Source organism: Osmia bicornis, chromosome 12 (assembly GCF_907164935.1).
Source record: "Osmia bicornis bicornis chromosome 12, iOsmBic2.1, whole genome shotgun sequence".
Lineage (NCBI taxonomy): Eukaryota > Metazoa > Arthropoda > Insecta > Hymenoptera > Megachilidae > Osmia > Osmia bicornis.
The window spans coordinates 5,601,180-5,623,591 of record NC_060227.1 but is presented as its reverse complement, the minus strand read 5'-3'; the positions used below and the strand labels follow the sequence as shown (position 1 = coordinate 5,623,591).

At 42.2% G+C, this 22,412-nt stretch overlaps 2 protein-coding genes across 3 annotated transcripts in view; one reads left to right on the top strand and one right to left on the bottom strand.

Moving 5' to 3' along the window:
* The window catches only part of LOC114873952 (receptor-type guanylate cyclase Gyc76C-like), a 53,871-nt gene extending 33,497 nt beyond the window's left edge, over positions 1-20,374 (bottom strand). Inside the window, exons 1-3 of one of the 2 annotated variants that reach the window (XM_029182764.2) lie at positions 20,190-20,374; positions 15,033-15,654; positions 6,385-6,504 (exon numbers count right to left, since the gene is read on the bottom strand). The gene's annotated coding sequence lies outside the window, so the exon portion shown is untranslated. The remainder of the gene's footprint in view (positions 1-6,384; positions 6,505-15,032; positions 15,655-20,189) is intronic. The other variant, XM_029182765.2, reaches the window with a different exon arrangement.
* LOC114873956 overlaps positions 15,675-22,412 on the top strand; it is a 41,941-nt gene continuing 35,203 nt past the window's right edge. The window contains exons 1-5 of the mRNA XM_029182769.2: positions 15,675-15,815; positions 16,347-16,482; positions 17,013-17,149; positions 17,679-17,814; positions 18,344-18,479. Coding sequence (XP_029038602.2) covers positions 15,678-15,815; positions 16,347-16,482; positions 17,013-17,149; positions 17,679-17,814; positions 18,344-18,479 — 683 coding nt within the window. The 5' untranslated portion in view covers positions 15,675-15,677. The remainder of the gene's footprint in view (positions 15,816-16,346; positions 16,483-17,012; positions 17,150-17,678; positions 17,815-18,343; positions 18,480-22,412) is intronic.

Genomic DNA, 22,412 nt, shown 5'->3' with positions numbered 1-22,412 from the left:
TTTGTGCATCGATCTATCGGAACTACGTTAAACGTTCGATGTTAGGATATTTCTAAAGATACCGTTCGCGTTCGAATGACAAGGAAATTCTGTCATGTAAAACACTATGCAAAACGTTCGCATTGTTTCCCATTCGCGATCAACGATTCCACGACTGCTCGCCTAGCAATTACGTGGAAATGCAACGCGAATCGACGGTTCGTTGGATTTTTCATCGACGGAGAATCGCTGGAAACACGGGGATCGGAACTGGGATTACCGAATTACACCTACTCCCGCCAATTTGTGTGCCGTCATTTCACGCGATTACACAACGAGAACACGACATACACGCGTACTCGGTTGTTCGCGGGAACTGTGCTCTTTTTGTGATCGCGTGCAAATACACAGCGACGATCAACTACGCGGAAAGACCGACAAACCAGAAGACAACGATGCAAACGTTACGTAGCGCACTTTAATGAATGTTAAAAATACTCGAGCTATTTTTAAGCGCAAGGTGATCGCGAAAAAAGTGTCACCAACTATGGCGATACGGTTCTATTCGAACACACGTGTACTTTCAACACTTTTATAATGATCATTAGTTATTAACGCTACAATTTTATCTTAATTAACAGTGAATTATGTCAATTTTATATTACTGTAATACTAAAGCTATTTCTTTGACTAATGATTCGATTTTACAAAATCCAACCCGTGGATCACCAATGACTCCCGCGATAATTAACGCGTTAAAGCATCATTGATGATAACACGTTGTCCAGTTTCGAATCGAAGCACGCGTCCTCCGCCTCGGTGATAAATTACATTTGTTAGAAAGTAAAATCGCTTCCTGGTCGGATCTCTCTATAAAACTAAGGTGGTAATCAAAATGTTAAGCGACGCGGTGCATGCTACATTGTAGTGCAGAGGTGATCATTATAAATTGCATGATTTACAAGATTGCTACGTTCACGTTACGGTCCTGCGCACGAGTTTCAGGATGCAACGACCAACAGAAACACGAGCAGTGCGACGAAGCTGATTCCTGTAACACTGTTGTGATGCATTTGCTTTAATAAACTGATCGTTCTAACAAGCTTGTTAAGAGAGAATTATCTTGCACGAAAACTTGGCGGAGCTAAGATCACCCTTCTCGGGCTAACGAACGTATCACATGCCACAGTGAAAACGGACATGTGGTCAGACACGTTATACGTGTACGCTGGACGCGATTGTTTCATTTTTCAATTTAAACTTTCCACTTGCTACCTCGCGTGACTAACGCAATATTAACACTTATTAAGAATTGAAAAATTAATTTTTTCCATCCAGTACACCGCGCTGGATATTACTAATTCTACTGTGGAGGCGAGGGTGTTAATTTCACAAATTAAGCTTGAAAGATTACTGAATTTTTCAATTTGTTTTTTAATCACTCTCGCAAGAATTATTAATAATGTCTCAGTTGCGAATTGTTGATAAATCCTAACAAAATTTGATTCAGATTATTCTGAAATAGGTACTTAGATAATAAACGATCAAACGTAGAATTCAAACGTGTAATGTTCGCACGGTTTTCGAAACAAAGAACCGATTTAGCTAGTTGATACATATCCTCATCGAGCAACTGGCTACGTTCCAAAATCTCCAATAAAACCAGGAAGCATGGTGTTTAAAATCGTTTTATCACTGCACTTAAAGAACGATCTCCATTTGTTGCTTTTTGTCTATGGATATCCTGGCATGAACTCTCTTCTTGCGTCCACGACGTTGAATGCTAAACATTAAACTTGGAATGTACGAATAACCAACTGTGTCATCCTTTTATCATTTTTCCAGTTATAATTATCTGAATGACGATTTCTTCGAATAAGATCATAACATTTATTTCCACGAACTCTGTAGCATGTAAATATTACGAATCTTTCGTCAGACGATCACGATTCGATGAATCGAAGGAAATTAACTATAGTTACCCGGATTGTATTTCCCAGATTAGAAACTGGGAATTCAAACAGCAAGGGATAGCGAAATTGTAGCACGTTATAGGCATCCATTGCATGTGTACGACACATGCTGTGAAAATCAGTAGAGAACGGAGCCAAATGGGATAAATTTATCTTCCAAGTTTCTCTATACTAACCATGTTACGCCAAGTATATAAACTCTACGTGTATCCATGCATCAAACGTCAATATCGTAACTTTTATCACTTGCTAATAGATCAAAGAAATGGCGAGGCGTTTATGAATCATCCGGGACACCATACAGTTTTCGTAATAACGATTTTCAAACGCGTTAGAATCTTTCGAATGGAATAGAAAAACAAGAATAAACGATGAAAGGATTATAATAACAAATGGAGTTGCTAATGACTGTACATTGGTAGCCAATGTGCGTAATTCCTGTGCGATACGTCTGCTTAATTAATTTAGTTAATGAACCTTTCGCGTCAGCAGGAAAGCGAGGTGTACGTTCAAAGAACGCGATGCTCGAATCAAAAGCGAGGAAATAGTTTTGGAACAGGACTCAAAGCGACCATAAACATTCGCGTTCCCAGGAAATAGTTGGCCGGTCGCCACTCGGATCCGCCGCAACGTTCCCCGTGTGTTTTCTTAATTTCCCCGAGATTTCGATCCGCCTCGTACGACCCACTTACAAACGACGCGATGGATGTTCCACGGATTCTTACACACCAGCACGTTTTCGTTTCGGCCGCGAAACGGTTGGCGGGAATCCAAAGTTGCACGCTGCGCGTCCGTAATTCCCTTCGATTCAACATCACCGGGAGGGAATTATTCACCTTCTACACGACTGACCACCGTTTATGCGAGTAACGAAAGCAAGCAGATTCGTATTTCGATCGAATCGTATTGTTGGCGTTCGGAATGCTTACGAAAAGCAAGCGGAATCGCGATGAAATTCAAATGTTCCGGTTCTTCTATCTTTAGAATCGTCGATTCGAGTTAGCGGTTGAAATTTCAATTTGCCTATCGAAATTCCACTTTCGTATAAATTACGCATAACGAGTTACGTAAATCGCCGTTTTATCAGCGTTTTCCCAAGTGCTTCGTGCAGAAGGCAAAACGAGTAGTCTTGTACTTGGATCGAAACACGTGTATGTATCAGTCACCGCGAGACAGCCTGACGAATACAATTAAAAACGAACAGAGTGACGTGGTCGGACCGAATACTTTTTCAGTGATTAATTGCCAGCCGATTCCATCGAATCGAACACACAGTCGACGGACAGATCAGAAGTCTAAACGCAAAAGCTGATTGACAGCTCGAACGATAGCGCGCTACGTATGTACTCGGAATCGGTACTATCGATGGATAGAAAAATCGCCACCGACTCTATTAATAGATCTCGATAGTTGCTTTTCCGCAGTGCCTTGAATCTTTCATATGCCTGACGCACCTGTGCAATTACGAAACAGCTACACGTGTTACGAAAAGAAAAATAAAACTGAACGCTTCCGAAACGAACGGCGCTCGAAAATGATTAAATAATTATATAACGAGTCTTTCCGTGTTTGCCAGTAGAAAATTTTCTACAAACACCACTTTAGTTAATTTTCGAACCATTTTATTATCGATACAAGCGAATCTGAAAGAGTTCAAGACCAGCTAGATTAGCAGTTGGAGCGTTGATTAACATACATATTAATCAATTTTCTTGAATATACATCTGAATATCAGGATATATTTTATTTCGTGACTTGAGTAGAAAAATCTTTTACCCTCGCGAATGAATGAAAAAATCGTTTGATAATCAAACGCGAAAGTATGAAGTTGTTGAATTGTTATCACAGTCGGAGGATGCAAATGTAATCGGTAGAAATTTGCGATACATACGGTATCGTCTAAAAATAATATCTCGTATCGAAAACTGGCGAGGGCAGAGAGAATCGAGAGCAGTATAAGAAGAGAGAAAAAAAGAGAAAACGATCCAAAGTACGAATCTCGAAGTCGGTAGCGAAACGAGCAGCGGCTCGTTAGCGGCTAATGGAGAACCCATAATCGAGCGTTCCCGAGCGCGATGCAATTTTATCATCCACAGCTGGACGTGTGTATCACGAGCGATCCAATATGCCGTTTTCACCGCCACGCCATTTTTTCCACCCGCAAGATCTCTAACTACAGTTCCTACCGTTGCTGGTGCAGTGTATCGCGTTACCGCGATCAGCACGTAACTTTATAACATACCCGACTATTTCCCTCTTCTCAGTCATAGACCGCAACAAGTTATTACTACCGAGCAAACGCATACGTTCGCGATTTTCCAGTTTCCTTGCTGAACCAATAAACACGATATTTCATCGAGATAGACGCTAAATGCATCGAAAAGTTGCCAATAAAATGAATCAGTATCGTCGGATAACGAGATGCAATCGTAACGGAAGGAAATCATGAAATTTTACGATCAAAGCAGAATTTGTTTTGAAATTTTCCAAGCATATCGATGAATTCGTTTGATATCGTTATAATTCCACTGCGAAGGTTTATGCCTTCTCTAATGATCAGAAATACTTAATCATTTACCGAGTTGATAGCATCTGTAAAAAGGTGATCCAACCGTTAAGAAGTGGAATCGATGCGAAATTTTACGATCGGGAACTCATTTGCTTCGAAATCTTCGAGGCGTTTCGATAAATTCGCCTGTTATCGTTACGATTCGATCGAGACCGTTCACGCTTCCTGTAATTACTCTCCGATATACCTACTAATCGCTGGCACTGGTGAAAAGGGGATTTAATCGTCTGTAAATGAAACGGCGGCAAAGTTTTCGATCGGAGTCGCGTTTCGTCTGAACAAGCCTGTAGAATCGGAGAGGGCGGTGATTCAACCGCTTCTTCTTTTACCATGAATGGTATTGCATTGTTCCGGGCTTCCGTGTAATCCACGCACACGCATACACACGCTGACGTACGCCAGAATTCTGCAGAAACGGCTATCGTATGTTTTCCCTGCGTAAATACAATGTTCGTTTATCGCCTTCGGGCCCTTCGTACCTCGTCGCTGCAAACCGCAGACGGCGGCGATCGCGCGAAAACACGCGTTCATAATGCACGCGAAATGCATCCGAATCCGCGAGAGGGTATTTCGGCAGCGGAAGCTTCGATTATTCGAATTCCGTTTACCCGAACTTCTGTTCTAGCCGTACGATTGCTGTACAACGATATCGCAATACCCTAATGCCTTTTATCGCGCTTTAAATATTATACGGGTTTCACGGTTGACCCGCGATATTTTTAGCCGAACAACACTGAAGAGGAAAAACTGGTTGCTTGCTAAATGTTTTAGAAACACGACGCAAGGTTACGACGCGACGTTTCGATTTTAAGAAGCCAGTTTCATGGCTGAGCCGTCGATGTTTTTGACGGAAAGGAAAAACAGCCAGACAAATATTATCGGCAGACAATGAGTACTGCTAGTCGTTCTTTGTTAAACGTTATAGCAACAGGCAAGGTTGCAATGCTGGGATTGTGAAAATTCCACGAGTTTCAGGAATGATTCATAATATTTTTGGCTAAATAAACGCTGCTACTTATTGTGCAGCAAATATTTTAGATACACGTCGTTTGCTGTTGGCAAAATGCACGGGGAATATGTTTGGATTAGCTAAGTGCAACGATGCACTCGGGAAACGCAGGTGCATCTTCTGTTAAAAGGAAATGCACTTGACACCGTCGGAGGTATGAAACTTACAAGGAAAAAACGGTGCGACACCTGTTGCAATTTTTGAAAGAATGACGGCGTAAGAGGAAAATCCGGCACGCTGATCGCACGAAACATGATTTACACCGTCTGCAACGAATAAAATTTGAGAAAGAAATGTTTTGCATTTACATCGCGTGTTTTTTCCGCGGCGGGAACGGTCGCAAAGCAGAGGATGCTAAGGCGAGCTTTAAAGCACGCGCAAGCAACACGCGGACACAAGAACGGGCGTGTTTGCGGTTCTATGGCGGACGTGGACCGAGATAACGCATTAAAATAGTACGCCAACAAACGATAACACGTATTTAGAATATCTGCCGCAGTGTCGTTCCTCGCCGCGATATTAAATCGCGCGCTTCGCGCTCTCTCTATAATTGCAATGATTCAAACGGCCAACACCCTTCCCTTCTGCTCGTCGACCAGAAGAAGATACGAGAGAAATAGAGAAGTGAAAAATCAGTTTCAGTTTGTCATGCGTACTGCCGCGACAAAACGATAAAACGGAACTTTTAATCGCCGCTCTAGAGGTCGTTTACATGTAACTACACGCTTATTGCAAGCAGAAGAAAAATCACATTTGCAACCTTCTTATCGCGAGCGTTTTCAATGCAACAAGCGTGCTACAAACGGGAAATTTGTAGTAATGACGATGATTAGAAACAGGAAGGATTAATTTACCTAAGCAACATGGCAGAGTGACTTTACGGAGAAGATCGTTGATGTCTGAACGCTATATTGCCAGCATGCTGCTCCCAATCTGTACTCTTCGCACTTTCAGCCTCAACTTCTGACAGCCACCTGAAACATAACGTTAAAATCCATCTATAATTATGAGAAAAAAATCATAAATAAGTTATTATCTCCAATGAAGCGCGCGATGATGTTAATTACTTTATTAAAGAAATTAATTTCTGCTGGGTATAGATACAGGTTTTTAGATCATCATCTTCTATCTTCAAACGATCAATGAATAATCATTTAATAATTATAAATTTCCTATTCGTGAACATACGCACAGCACTTACTATATTCCCAGCGGAATGTACTGATAAACTCATGATAATCGAGTTGTCATAAAGACGATGAGTTAATTAAGCAGCAGGACGGCGTTAGAAGAGACAACCGATACGGTAATTTCTTAATTATCATTAGACATAGTCGTTAATTAAGCACCAAGTTATTCCCAGGGATCGTAAAACCTTCAGAAGTTAGTAAAGTGTTCGAATGATAAACAAACGACTACACGGTTCAAAGTAAAGGCAACCTGAAAAAAGGAATTCCAATCGCGTTTCTCGCTACGCGTTTATTTTCAGCTGAACTGCAAAAACAGAGCGTCGAAAGTTAAGAGCATCAGGTATTTGCTAGTAATTTCAAACTACGCTATTTCGTCCCGCGCTTCTTCGAATCGTTAGACGACAAGCTGAAAAAATCCACCCGTCGATCGTTCTGAATTACCGATTCTCCAATAATCACTTTGAATCGATTCAATTCCTGTACTTCGTACACGTCACGTTGACGAGTTGCCCGCTAATGTAATCCCGTCAATTAAAGTAACATTCGCGGATTTCTAATAGTGCCAGCCTGCGAGCCAGATTATGTCACCTGTTGGCACGCGGACGATTTTAATCGATCGATTTACAGGAACACCCAAGCCGGCTTCTCGATCGAATCGCCGCGGCGCGCCGGCTCGTTTTCAATTTCATTTTTCCCCGCGATCCTTGTCTTTTCTTTTTTCCTCTCTCTTTCGTCCGCGATTTACGTAATACCGCGATCGAGAAGATCTTGTATTAATTACACCGGCATGGCAGCAGCTGCGTCGCCGCGCGGCCATGAGAAAAACTCGCATCGCTCGATTGCATCTTTGATTTACACGCGGATCAACGAGATTACCTGGATTTCCGCTCCGCGACAGCTAGCTAACAGCTTCATTCGTATCGCGGTTACCATCTGCAACCATTCGTACGACATTGTCCTGTGATATCTGGAGGATATCGAATGAATGCAAAGAAAATGACGATGCAACCCTTTAGAAAGGGCGCGATAGCCATCCCCGGATCCAATCAAAATTCAGCTAACACAGTATAAATACAGACAAACCATAAAAGATCTTAAATAACTCGGTGGATTAAAAGGATCAACGTGGAATAAGAAGTTGAAGCACAAAGAAGAAAGACTTCAGCAAAACTACAGACTTGATGTAACCTTCTGGTTGCGCTGAAGGTCCAGCAAAAACTGGACCGAACACGGTGCAACTTCAAGCTAGAGCTAATAGAGCAAGGTCCAGCTCTTAAACTGCTATATTCTTAACGCGGTTCTCCTTTGTCCGAAGCAAGGAAGTTTGTGCCTCCTTCTGTACCGACGACGTTCAAAGGCATCCGAGCGTTTTCTTCGTGAAGCTCGTTAAGAGTGCCAACCATCGGACCCTCTCCCGTCGATCTTGATTCTGAACGAACCATCTCTCTCTTCCGATGGAACTTGACGAAGGAAGCGTAACAATTTTCGTTACAACGCTTCGGAGACCGTTGAGAATCAGTATCGTCGCGGGACAACCAAAGAACACCCACATAGCTGTGAAAGGTAAGGTGATTTGAGTCTGATAAGAGATAAGAGACACAGAGTCGGACTGATGCTTCTATGCTAAGCAAGGTTGACGTTTCGTTTAATGACTCTAGACGTAGTTCTTTTGCAGTAGCAATTTTCAATATATTTTATTTAAAAAAAAATATATTTTGTTTTGAGGGACAGAATTGATTACACGACTATGTAGAGCTGGTGTAAGTAGGTGGTAGTGGTAGCTGTCGAGCGGTAGGACCGGTAGGTTTGGTTTACTTCAAGTTCGTTGCGGCCAGCCGGTTGGCCACTTTTCTTCGTCCTCTCTTCATCTTCCTTTTTTCCATCGGATTTTTCATTCTTTTTGCCGCGCCTTCCCTTCTTCCTTCCATTTCCTTCTCGTTCATGATCTCCCACCGCTCGGTCCTCGTTATTCTCTACCCCTTTTTACTCCACTTCATCCGCGCGCGCTGTTTATTTTAACACGAGATCGAGGCGTAGCAAAAAGTATCTGTTAAAATCGCTACCCTCCGCACCGCAAAGTCGATAACATCGACCACGGTGTGTACCTGGCTTCCGTGAAATATTAGAGGTGTCTCGCTGCTGGTGGTGAGTCCCGTCCTATTTCGTTTCAACCAACACGACGCGACGGCAGGGTGAGGATCGCTCTCGTCAGCGGTAGAACACGATGGGAACGAAAAGAAAATCTTCAACAGCCTCTTTTGTAGATACCGACGACTTTGATAGAGGCGTGCCCATGTAGACAACCTACCATTAGGCTGAATAAGCATATCTTTACGAGATCTGGACAAACCACAAGCCTCTCCTATCGGTTACGTTTTTACTTCTTAAACGGCCGAGGAATGTAAACCCTTTTCGTGTCGTTTAAGCTGTACAATAGCCTCGAAACGAGTGCTATAATTTAACAGCAATTTATAACGCATTCCTTCCGATGATTTGGGGGAAATTTTTTGAAGTGATGAAGGGTAAGAATAGAAGGGTTAATATTTATCTACGCGTGACACAACGATGCAATGCTCCGCGTAAAAATATATTCTTCTATTATGATAATTAAAAAAAAAAAATCTTAGATGTACAAGAAAAAGAAGGATGGAAATCAAAAAGCATACGTAGCATGACTGACGTCCGTCTCCCGTCAAGTATCAATTGTGACCGTGTTTCACTGAAGCAATAAGAAACTCTATCTGTTGGAATCTCCATTGCCGGGACAATATCCATTATTATATTACATCATTGCGTAATCGACGTTTACGGTATTATGGGACTGGCCTCGCGCTCGCGCGCGTTCATCTCTTAACAAACTCGGAATCGGAATCGGAATCGTTCGTAGGATTCCGTGAACGCTCGGATTCTTGCCGATCTCACTGGCAGACATGCTGGCAGCACCAGGATTTCCCGGTACTCGTGCAAGTTAAATGGTGTACGTGAAAGGGAAGAAGAAAAGCGTGTTTCGCCGCGCGCCGATTACAGATCGCGGCTGTTGCGCCGTGTTACGGGTCGAATCATTGGAACCGGATGCGGAGCAATGCTTCTTGAAAACGATTTCTTAACATCGTCGTAACAGAGGGCTGTTATCGATTAGAGGATCTTGTAGAAAATCGGGAAAATCTCCGTGTGGCATTGATTCTTGGAGCAGAAAGTCGAAGGTGAGAGGAACGAAAGGGATCAAGAAATTAGCGTTAACGAGCCTCGATGATTCGTCGAGGAGGTTCCTGCGGTCCTACCGAATGTCCTCGACGAAAACCCTTTGGCCGAGGAGGAGCACGGGTAAAAGGGGTTAAGCCCGGTTAGCAGGGAACTGGTTCTAACGGAGTTTTATGCCGCGCGATGGACCAGTTTTGCGGCCGTCAATGAAGTGCACTGTACACGAGTCGCGAGTGCACTTGATCGGCGAGGAGGGGCAGTGCACATTGGCCAGTGCAGAGAGAAGCAGTCATTGGCCGATCGGCCAATCGCGTCACGAACCAAAAGAAGACGACCGCCGGTCGCTCGTTTCGAATGGTTCGCCATGAGTCGATTCGTGGCGACCATCTCTCCTCTCCTCTCCTCTCGTACCCTCCTTTTCTTCCTCGTCTCTCCTTATCGTGTATGCACCACACATGCATACACCACGTCCACGTGATTCTTCTCTCTCCTTCCCCTCTTTTTCACTTACAATTTATCCTCTTTCCTCCACGCGTTGCATCTTTGTTTTTCACCCATCTTCCTCTCTTTTCATCGGTCTCTTCTCATTGCAAAGTGCCGTAATATTCTCCTGGTGGAGTTATTTTCGTCGTGCTCACCCAACCAGCTCTCCCGAGGCGGCATTGCACGGCTTGCACTCCGAGCATTGTCTCGAGGCTCCCTTCTGGAGTAACTGGATTTCCAGGCTAGCAAGGCGATCGTCGCCGATACCACCGATCTTCCCACTTTGCCTTTGTCTCTTCGTCTTCCTACCTTTCCCTCGAAACTCCCCCGTCCGACCGCCCCTTTTTTTCTTCCTCGGACAAAAGAGCCCTACCTTTCGGTGAACCCGCAGGGTTGCGACCGGATTTACCTGCCGAACCTTGGGGCTGATCTTCTACTCCAATTACGAGATTACACAGGATCGTGCGGGTCGATTTTTAATTTTTCAAAAATTTACGAAAATTTCGCCACCAATGATGAGAGAAGTATCGGGTTTGTTGAGATTGAAACGAATCGAGAAGAGCTCGGTAAACCGTAGTGCCGCTTTTAGACTCGTTAAATACATCTGCAGATCGTTAATCGGGGGTCTGAATGAAAGGAACATCATGATCAACCGAGACAACCGTAGTCGTAATCTCGTTGCACAGCCAAGTGTACCATCGGGCTGCGTGCGCACGTGTAAGTGGCACTCGTTACTTAATGCTTACTTATGTCGGCGCATTACTCGTTAGTCATTACTCAACCACCCTTGCACATAGTAAAACGCTCTTTGATATTCCACGGATCACGCGAGCCGCCAAAATGAAAATTAAACACACCTCTGCTCTCGTTATAATATTTGAAAAGCTGTCGGTACTTCCGGAATCGAACAGGATATTTATTAATCGAGTCACGAATTCTGAGCCTTGTTCTTTTTAAATATCCTGCACTCTATTCGATATTCTTTTACTGTCACGGATTTAATTAAACGGTTGGAAAAATGTTTGCTCGATTGAAATTCCATTATCTAAAAAGGAACTTATTTTCATCGTAACCTTCTTTTATTTTTAAATACGATTTATTTTTATCATACGTTTTGCATAAATTTCGTCAAGGAAGGAGACTGACGTTTCCAGATTATGTACCTGTGTCACGTTCAAACAGTGTAAACGAAACGTGCGAGTATTAAATGAATATACCGTGTTGCATAACGAGCCACGTTGTTTGATAACGATAAAATTCTATCGGGTCATCCTGAAAGTTTCCGCGGTTTTAAGTTGTTTACTTAGCAAAATAGCTTCGCTTCGATAGAAGATTTCTCAAATCAACCTTCCCCGGTTCTTTCGAAGAATTTCGCGTTAAATTTTTCTTGCCAAAAATTTGATTATCGCACGAGAGCTCGATCGTGAAAGATTGCCAACAAGTACTAATCGAAAGTCCAACAAGGGAAACTAAATATAGTATTCGCGATATAAATTAGAGAACTGCTAATGAAACTTTCGAAGTAACCGTGTCTCCATTGAAAAACGTGTCGTTTCTTCGAAAAGAGGATTCGCGCGAACCGTGGCGATCACGATCTCTTAAGTCATCCAACGTTTGATTAATTTCCCCCGAAGCAGGCTGGCACGGGTCAATCGTGTAATTTCAGTGCTCGCGCGAAGCATGTAGGGCTAATTACGACCATTAACCAAGGCGAATGCTTAACTTGACTGATTAATTAGAAAGCAAGTTTGATCGCTGCCGTATCGTGGCTGAACCTCTTCGAGATTTCTACGGTTGTATCTGTTCTCGCGGATAATCGATACCGGTACGAGATTCGATATGTTACTCGTTTCGCGAGAAAATCAGTCCTGCTGACTAATCGCGCCTACCTCTGATAGAAAATATCAAACAAAACCTTGTGTTACGCTTCGATAAACAATTATCGTCATTAATCCGATCGGAGCACATCAATGTTCGAGCGAAAACGTGTACAAAGTAGCGTATCTCGTGAAATAAATAGTAGCAATAATATTAGATCGTTCGCATTAATTGTCATTAGATGTATCGTAGATCATACGTGTGTGTGTTCGCTATCATTGGCTATCGAAGGAGGGAAAAAGAGAGAAAAGAACGTAGCTGAAGCGTAGCGGTTTCCCTCGAGATTTATTGGCGGTGCGCGCAATTTACGCGCGTGTAGCCTGAACTGAAATTATGCAAAACAGTCGCGGCTCGACAAGTGGCATTTTTATCGTGAGGCCCATTATAAAATATCGGCTAAGTGTGCGTACCCACCAGCACAAGCATCATTAACGACAACCAAGTTCCACGTTTGAACAGGATCGGTTTGTTCGCGAGATAGACCCGCGCAAGTCAGCTTTAATAAAGCTGTTAAATAGCCTTTTTACAGGTGTTGTTCGCGCGTCTCCCTCTTGTAATCCTCCTACTCTGTTTTTCTCCTCGATTCATATCATCGTTCTCCATTCCTTCTCTAGCGACACGCGCCCTATTTTTCTTCGTCTTGCTTTTTAATCTATCTCCGACGAGATTGCTTTATTTGTATGCAAATGAGCCACTGTTAGAGAAAGAAATCTTGCGAATGAAACTTGACTGATAACGACTCGGAGATACGAAGAGGAAATTTGTGTATAAAACAAAATAATCTGATACGTAGTTGGGGAGCCACCTGTTCGAGAGCTAACAATGTTGCTACTTAACAGTGGTATAGCGGTCAACAAAGGGGTTAAGCATCGACGTTCGGAATAATTAAGTTCATTAAACGTCTGTGGTACGGTCGTTCCACCGAGTCGCTTTTGAACGGAGCACGATGAAAAGCTATTGTTTGGCCGTCGACAACGGCGAGCATCTCTCCTGGACAATATTTATCGTGGCAACCTTTGCTCCGTAGCTGCGAGCGAATTTTATTTTCTCGAATTACGAACGACGTACACGATGCCGTTCTAACGCGAGAAGAAATCACACGATTCAACGCGACACGTTACATACGATTCCAACTAACAATTTGCTTTTCTACTTTCCGTCGAATCGTCTTACTTCTTTTATTCGTGCATCCACGGTGAAGGAACCTGTCCAACGAGATGCACTTATCTACCGAACAAGACTCGGTAATCGATAATCGATCTATTTTCGATCCCCGGGCGTCTCGAATCGCTTCGAATTTTATTTAAATTCTAACTTCAGGGATTCTTGAAGATTTATCGAGATATCGCCTGCAAGCTTGTAATAGGAAATATTCAATATCCTACTGTACAGGAAATTCGTAATAATCAATCAATGATTGTACAACCTTCGTATCGTACAACTTGCACTGTTTACATTTGCCTTGACTCTCGTACAATTATTGTCTAAAACCGTACACAAACAGAGATAAGAAGCTGAACGAAATTTCCTGACGTACAAAAGTATCAGAAATGATTCAGCCAAATTGTCGCGGGTAACGACACAGAGAAACTAGAGTTTAGTAGAGAAGTCGAGGCACGTGTGAATCGAAAAAGAAAATTCGTTTTCCTCCGACTTCGAGGAACGAGACAACGCGTTGCTCCAATAGGAGAACGAAGAAGAACGGATGGACGTGCATCGGGAACGAAGAATTGAACGCGGAAAGCAACGATGGAAATTTTCCCCTGCGCTCTCTTATCTGCTCGTTAAGTAAACGGTTAATGGTTAGAATACGGTGGACCCTGGCGCGATACAACAGACGTTGTCGCTCTAGTAATTTCTCGGGACCCGAGGCATCATCGTACCAGCTCCACTTGGTTTGCTTTTACTATATGTACGTCAGAGATTTGTGTATCAGAGCCAAGCGACGAAAATACGACGTTGCCCTGATACGAACAGGAACAATTAATGCATCGAACTTTTTTCACATTCTCAATATTTATTTCAACATTTTTTCTTTTTGTTTTCTTTTTAATCACTAAGATTGTCGTCCCTGAATCGGAGCCGGAGGAAAACGAGACGTCAACGACGCACGTTGTTCCGGAAATACACGCCGCAGGGACCAAGTGCACAAAGATATTTCAGATTTCCATCACAACGCGTTTGTCATGCGACGAAAAATTTCATCTGGAACATTGTGAATCGCCACCGTGGATGCACTTTACTCGAATCGTCAGCTTTCGCGCGCTATCTCTCCGCTTTAGTGTTGTTCATGCGCATACGTAAGAGATTTGACACGCGCCCTTCTTATCGGCAAGGAATCGACCTTTCCGCCGCGGCAAACACATCCCACCATTAATATATGTATATCTTCGCCGTTCACCCAACTCTAATCCCGGCCATGTAGATCGAGACGAGTGACAGCGGGGAATTTTTGTCAAAGGAATTTCCTCTCTGCAACTGGCGTCCATCCAATCGTTTACTCTAGCCAATGCCTACTAGAGAGACCGTACTCTATTCGCTCGCGAGTACCGCACAACTATTCCCGCCGGTTCTGTTCTCGTACGAGAAGAAGAGAAAGAGAGACGGAACGTGTCGAGCGACACAGAGTATGTACGGTGAAACGGAGCAAGGGAACGGAGAAGAGAAGAAAGCAAAGAAAGAAGAGGAGAGAAGAAAAGATGAGAACGAGTGGGGAGTCTTTACACGGGGCGCACACGGTTCTCTGTTACCTGTGACTCGTGGCCGTGTCCAGCATGGTAATCCAATCCCTCGGATGGGGGGCTACCTCGTCATCCCCGCGGATCTCTCGTTGACCGATCGCGAAAAAGTCGAGGAACTTCACTTAACAGCTATTTTCCCTCCTCTTCGGGGCACTGCTCGTTGGAAATGAAATATCACTCACTCGCGGGACGAGCTGCGACACTCGTGTATAAGAGAACGCGGAAGGACGCCTTTACTGGCGCGAACAAGACGCACTTCGATTTTAGCCGAGTGTCTCGTCGTCGTTCTCTTATTTTTCCCCCGCTTTACTTCGAACGAGTACGTGCACTGCTCGCCGGGGAACGCACGGTCAACACCACTCGACGATTTAATTACGCGTGATACACGATCGACGACGAAACGCGGGCTCGATTTGACGATTATTAAACGCGCCACCACGATAGCAAAACTATCGTTACTTTATAAACGACCGTACGCAAGCAGAGACCGGAATATACTGAGCGAACACATGATTCCGACGGTGCATAGTGATTGCGCATGCCCAGTAGATGGAGCCACCCGAGCGGCGCTTCGATCGAAATCGGCCATCCACGGAGTCTTCAAAAAGTTCCTAAAAAATTTTCGTTTTTCCTGTAAGAATAATCCTCAAATTAATGCGAAATCAAGTTCGGAAGCGGACGGATAGTATTTGCAACTTAATTCGACTTCGAAGACAGTTGTGTGCTGCCTGCAACATTGCTGTCAATCTACTACAGACGCCACCACGAGGTACACCTGTTCGCCGACAAAATGTAAGTCACTTTGCTATAATTTATGAACATCATCGAATTTTTATGCCCGATTTCATTTGTATGCTTGCACAATTGTATTCCTGTATTCGTTACGGAGATCGGATATGTGACAAGCTATTTGTCTCATTCTTAGCGGTATAGGTTATTTCCCGCCAAAAACATGTAATCTAGTCGAATGATAAATTCTTTTGCGTACGTAGGTGGCACTGCAACTGTTTTCGCATGATTTCTTTCCATCAATCGAATGAAAATTTTGTCAATTTCAAAATTATCTTATATCTACATTATCAAGTTTCTATTCTAGCTATTTATTACAATCATTAAGAAACGTACCGTTAATTGTGTTGGATGTTAAAAAAATCATAGAAAATCGAATTTATAAGAGTCACGTGTCCATGAAAATTTGCCAAAATGGCGGATGTTAGAAAAAGTGTATTGCGTTTGGAGGGAAACATGCGTCGCGTGTGTTCCACGATATTCAGTCAGTAGTTAAAGTATCGTAATGGGTCAATTAAATTGTATTGTAAACAGCTTTGGGCAATGACAAGAAATACAGAAGTGGATTTCGTCATCGGTTCGCTGTCAGGACAAGTTGTGTGGTGTCTGCAACATTGCTGTCAACCTACTACAGACGCTACCACGAGGTTCACCTGTTCACCAACAAAATGTAAGTCAATTTGTTATAATTTATGAACATCATCGAACTTTATGGCTGATTTCATTTGTATTCTTGTACAATTGTATTCCTGTATTCGTTGGGGAGGTAGGATATGTGACAGGTTATTTGTCTCATTCTTAGCGGTATAGGTTATTTCCCGCCAAAAAGATGTCTAATCCAGTTGAAAGATAAATTCTTTTACGTACGTAGGTGGCACTGCAACTGTTTTCGTATGATTTCTTTCATCATCGAATGAAAATTTTGTCAATTTCAAAATTATTTTATTTCTACAATATCAAGCTTTTATCCAAACTACTTATTACAATCATTAAAAAACGTACTGTTACTTGTGTTGGATGTTAAGAAAATCTTAGAAAATCGAATTTATAAGAGTCACGTGTCCATGAAAATTTGCCAAAATGGCGGATGTTAGAAAAAGTGTATTGCGTTTGGAGGGAAACATGCGTCGCGTGTGTTCCACGATATTCAGTCAGTAGTTAAAGTATCGTAATGGGTCAATTAAATTGTATTGTAAACAGCTTTGGGCAATGACAAGAAATACAGAAGTGGATTTCGTCATCGGTTCGCTGTCAGGACAAGTTGTGTGGTGTCTGCAACATTGCTGTCAACCGTACTACAGACGCTACCACGAGGTTCACCTGTTCACCAACAAAATGTAAGTCAATTTGCTATAATTTATGAACATCATCGAACTTTATGGCTGATTTCATTTGTATCTTGTACAATTGTATTCCTGTATTCGTTGGGGAGGTAGGATATGTGACAGGTTATTTGTCTCATTCTTAGCGGTATAGGTTATTTCCCGCCAAAAAGATGTCTAATCCAGTTGAAAGATAAATTCTTTTACGTACGTAGGTGGCACTGCAACTGTTTTCGTATGATTTCTTTTCATCAATCGAATGAAAATTTTGTCAATTTCAAAATTATTTTATTTCTACAATATCAAGCTTTTATCCAAACTACTTATTACAATCATTAAAAAACGTACTGTTACTTGTGTTGGATGTTAAGAAAATCTTAGAAAATCGAATTTATAAGAGTCACGTGTCCATGAAAATTTGCCAAAATGGCGGATGTTAGAAAAAGTGTATTGCGTTTGGAGGGAAACGCGTCGCGTGTGTTCCACGATATTCAGTCAGTAGTTAAAGTATCGTAATGGGTCAATTAAATTGTATTGTAAACAGCTTTGGGCAATGACAAGAAATACAGAAGTGGATTTCGTCATCGGTTCGCTGTCAGGACAAGTTATGTGGTGTCTGCAACATTGCTGTCAACGTATTACAGACGCTACCACGAGATTCACCTGTTCACCGACAAAATGTAAGTCAATTTGCTATAATTTATGAACATCATCGAATTTTATGGCTGATTTCATTTGTATCTTGTACAATTGTATTCCTGTATTCGTTGGGGAGGTAGGATATGTGACAGGTTATTTGTCTCATTCTTAGCGGTATAGGTTATTTCCCGCCAAAAAGATGTCTAATCCAGTTGAAAGATAAATTCTTTTACGTACGTAGGTGGCACTGCAACTGTTTTCGTATGATTTCTTTTCATCAATCGAATGAAAATTTTGTCAATTTCAAAATTATTTTATTTTTACAATATCAAACTTTTATCCAAACTACTTATTACAATCATTAAAAAACGTACTGTTACTTGTGTTGGATGTTAAGAAAATCTTAGAAAATCGAATTTATAAGAGTCACGTGTCCATGAAAATTTGCCAAAATGGCGGATGTTAGAAAAAGTGTATTGCATTTGGAGGGAAACGCGTCGCGTGTGTTCCACGATATTCAGTCAGTAGTTAAAGTATCGTAATGGGTCAATTAAATTGTATTGTAAACAGCTTTGGGCAATGACAAGAAATACAGAAGTGGATTTCGTCATCGGTTCGCTGTCAGGACAAGTTATGTGGTGTCTGCAACATTGCTGTCAACCTATTACAGACGCTACCACGAGATTCACCTGTTCACCGACAAAATGTAAGTCAATTTGCTATAATTTATGAACATCATCGAATTTTATGGCTGATTTCATTTGTATTCTTGTACAATTGTATTCCTGTATTCGTTGTGGAGGTAGGATATGTGACAAGTGATTTGTCTCATTCTTAGCGGTATAGGTTATCTCCCGCCAAAAAGATGTCTAATCTAGTCGAATGATAAATTCTTTTACGTACGTAGGTGGCACTGCAACTGTTTTCGCATGATTTCTTTGCATCAATCGATTAAAATCTTGTCAATTTCAAAATTATGTTATTTCTACATTATCAAGCTTCTATTCAAGCTATTTATTACAATCATTAAGAAACATACTGTTAATTGTGTTGGGTGTTAAGAAAATCTTAGAAAATAGAATTTGTAAGAATCACGTGTCCATGAAAATTTGCCAAGATGGCGGATGTTAGAAAAAATGTATTGCATTTGGAGGGAAACACAAGCGTCGCGTGTGTTCCACGATATTCAGTCAGTAGCTAAAGTATTGTAATGGGTTAAATAAATTGTATTGTAAACAGCTTCGGGCAATGACAAGAACTACAGAAGTGAATTTCGTCATCGGTTCGCGGTCGGGACAAGTTGAAGATATTTTTAGAAAGCCAAATGTTTCTTGGCTTATCGCGACCACGCGGTTATCACATTCCTCTTGTCGTTCTGCATTTTTACGCGTTTAAAAGTCTTCCTTTATCCCAATGAAATAACGCAGATAAATAAAAAATTAACAGGTGTGCAATTTATACTTTTGAAATATTTATGGTTTCTTAAATAATTTCTATTACTTTGTCCCTTCAATTATCTGGAAATTAATTTAGAAATTTAATAAAATCAGAATTTTATGAAACATTGGTACGCGTATACTCGACGACCTACAAGATACAACGCGTCGAAGGTGCTGTTTACATTCTAATTATTTGCAAGTCCGTAGATGGGATCTGTTAGATGGGATCTTGTTTACAAGTTGAAGTTAAGAGATCTAGTCGTATTTACTTATTTCTACCAACACTTTGGTTTCTTGTTACGTACGGTAACCGCGATTGATAGTGAAAGCTGTTTTATCAGCGAGGAATGCATGCACCTACATACGTTATTTTATCATCTCTTTTTTATTTTTTACCAGAAGCAAAAAAAAAATAGCATCGTTTCGCCATCGACTTAATTAACCGTCATAACGTTCGATAAATCACTGTTATACATCTACCCGTGGAAATTTCATCGAACAAATGCACAACCGGCAATAATGCTAACGCACGATTATTCGCGTTTAATGTAGGATGTAATAGCGTGGTAATACGCGAATGCCTTTATTATGCACGTACGTTGCTAATGCACGCGCACCTCGTCGCAAATGCTATGAATGATAATGCAAATCGCGACGTTTCGAAGTGGTAGTCGATAATAAAAGCGAAATCAAAATTCCAAGAATTCAGCTCTCGATCTTTTCATTCCGAGCTGGTGAACTTTCAATTTCCTTTTCTTTTGATATTACGAATGTTCGAATATGTTTCAATTATGATTAGGGTGGGTCACAAAGAACGATTAACACTGCTTGAATACATTGGAAAAAATGTGACATTGTGACAACAAAGAAAAAGTACCGAAAGGAAAGGTTTCTTGCGCGAAAGACCTTCCTTTCTCGGAGCATCCGATCGTTTCCCTATCTCGTTCAATTAATTTCTTGGCCGGTTTCGTTTGTACCTCTCTTCCTCTCGCTATCTTCCTATAAATTTTCCTGCGCTCGTGATAAAATTCCTTCTCGTTCCCATGGAAAGGTGACGGCCGATTTTCGATCGTCCGTTTCCACTTCGAATACCACGGGCGTGATTTGTTTCGCGCGGAACACGCGTTGCCGGAACGCCGCGTCGTCGCGTTCACAGCGGACGAATCGGGGATCGAACTATTGAGAAAAGGAGAAATATGAATTTACTACGGTCTTCGTGTGTACACAACCACAGTTAGCAACAGTGACGTAGACGGCCACGCACAGAAGCGGCGATTGGCTGCTAAAACAGTTGCTATCTTATCTTTTTCCCCGTGAGTGTCAACACTCGTCGCTTCTTGTACAATATGTGTAACGTACACGGAGCGTGTAACTTTTGTACCGTGTAAGAGAATTTCTTCGTTTCCCACCTCATTCGCGGATCATTTCTCTGCTCGAACGTAACCATCGTTCCGATTCGAGCGAGTTAAAAGTCCATCGATGCCAGTCATCCTTGGCACCTTATCGAAAATAGACCGTTGATCGAATTGTCGATCGCTGTCGATCGAGTACTTATTGTTTGTTACATTATCGAAGCAGGAATCCATTTCTTTTCGTAATAAGAAGATTCGTTGTCCCTTGTTATATAATTTTTCTTTTGCTCCTATGGATCGGTCGTGTCGATGTACCAAGGAATTTCGCGATCATAGGGAAGAGATACGTCGGGGAAAAAGGCACGCGAAGCATTCGAAGCAGCCGGTTGGCGAGTCGCGAATCGTGTCGATGGAAATCAGGCTAAATGACAACTAGCGTAGCGTCACGATCGAACGCGTCGAATCGCGACGACGAGTTTATTTTCAGCTCGATCTAAGCTCGCGCATATCTTATGTAAAATAACCGCGTGCGTGCGAGCGTGGACACAACAGGTCGTTTCTGTCGCAGGTGCGTGCGTTACGCTGACGATGAGATGCAACGCGAACGTTTCGATTTCTCGATTTCTCGTTAAATCAGAATCGGAAATGATTATTTCTTTTCGAATTGTCAGTGAAACTTGCCTATCGATTCTATACCTCTCTATTTAATCGCGTCAGAAAGATATCATTTCCGAACGATCGAGCCACTCCTTGTCATAAACGGTTGACGGCGATGAACCGCACAGATTAACATTCCCGTATCGAGAATTTTTACCGCTCTGTACGCATTGTTCTACGGCGGATGAAGATAATTCCGACTCTATAAATAGAGCCGCGGCTGGCAGAAGGAGAAGCCAATAAAAGTACGCTCTAGAGAGGCCGTGTACGCGTTTCAACTCGAACTCGCTAAACGAACACAACGTCCACACCGAGGCGAGGCGAGGCGATGCGGCGATTAATATTAAAACACGAGGATCGGCTGATACGAGCCTACAGAATTAGCGGGAATTACGACGGGGATGGATTTGCATGAATGAAAAAGCAGCAGGGAAGCTCGAACCAGAAGCTTCTTCTTTCATTTCGTTTCGTTTCTTTTACTTTTCTTCCACGCTCGTAGCCTCCTCGACCATTAGCAGCAACTGGTTGAGAAGAGTAATTGTACTCGTCACTCGTGTCTGCCGCTAACGACGGATCATTTTGCAACATTGCTCCGAGCCGAGGATGTTCAACAACATCGTTCTCAGGAGGCAGATACACCATTTGAAAATTGCGGCGCCGCTTGCAACCTGTATAAACAATCGGCCATTACGCACCGTTATACGATAATCGTGCTTGACGTCAAATATTAAATGATTTCGCTGCGTGAATCAGGCTGTTTAAATTGTCCGGCTTGATTGAATGATGGCCGCTCCTCTAAGTTGGCCGACAACCACTTCACCGTAAATAAGATGGTACCCCATTCTGTATATAAGAGTCGCCTCGTTATACAGGGTGCTCGATTTTTCCTTCTATCTTCTATTAAACTACTACCGATTTTTATATTTCCCTTTGCTTGATTCTGCTGGTATAATAGAATGAAAATCATGGATACTTGCGTTATCGAATTTGTAAAAACTCGGTTTTGTTCGCAATTTTCTGGTGCAAATTTTGGAAAGCATCGTTCAACGTTATAGCGTCGGAGATATAATTGTAAGGGAAACGAAACGATGAATTTTCTCCGCGAAACTTAACGCTCATTTGCTCCGTCTCGTTTGCAAAAGGCTTCGAATAGTAAATTGCGCAATAAATTCAGAAGTCATTCTCGTATTT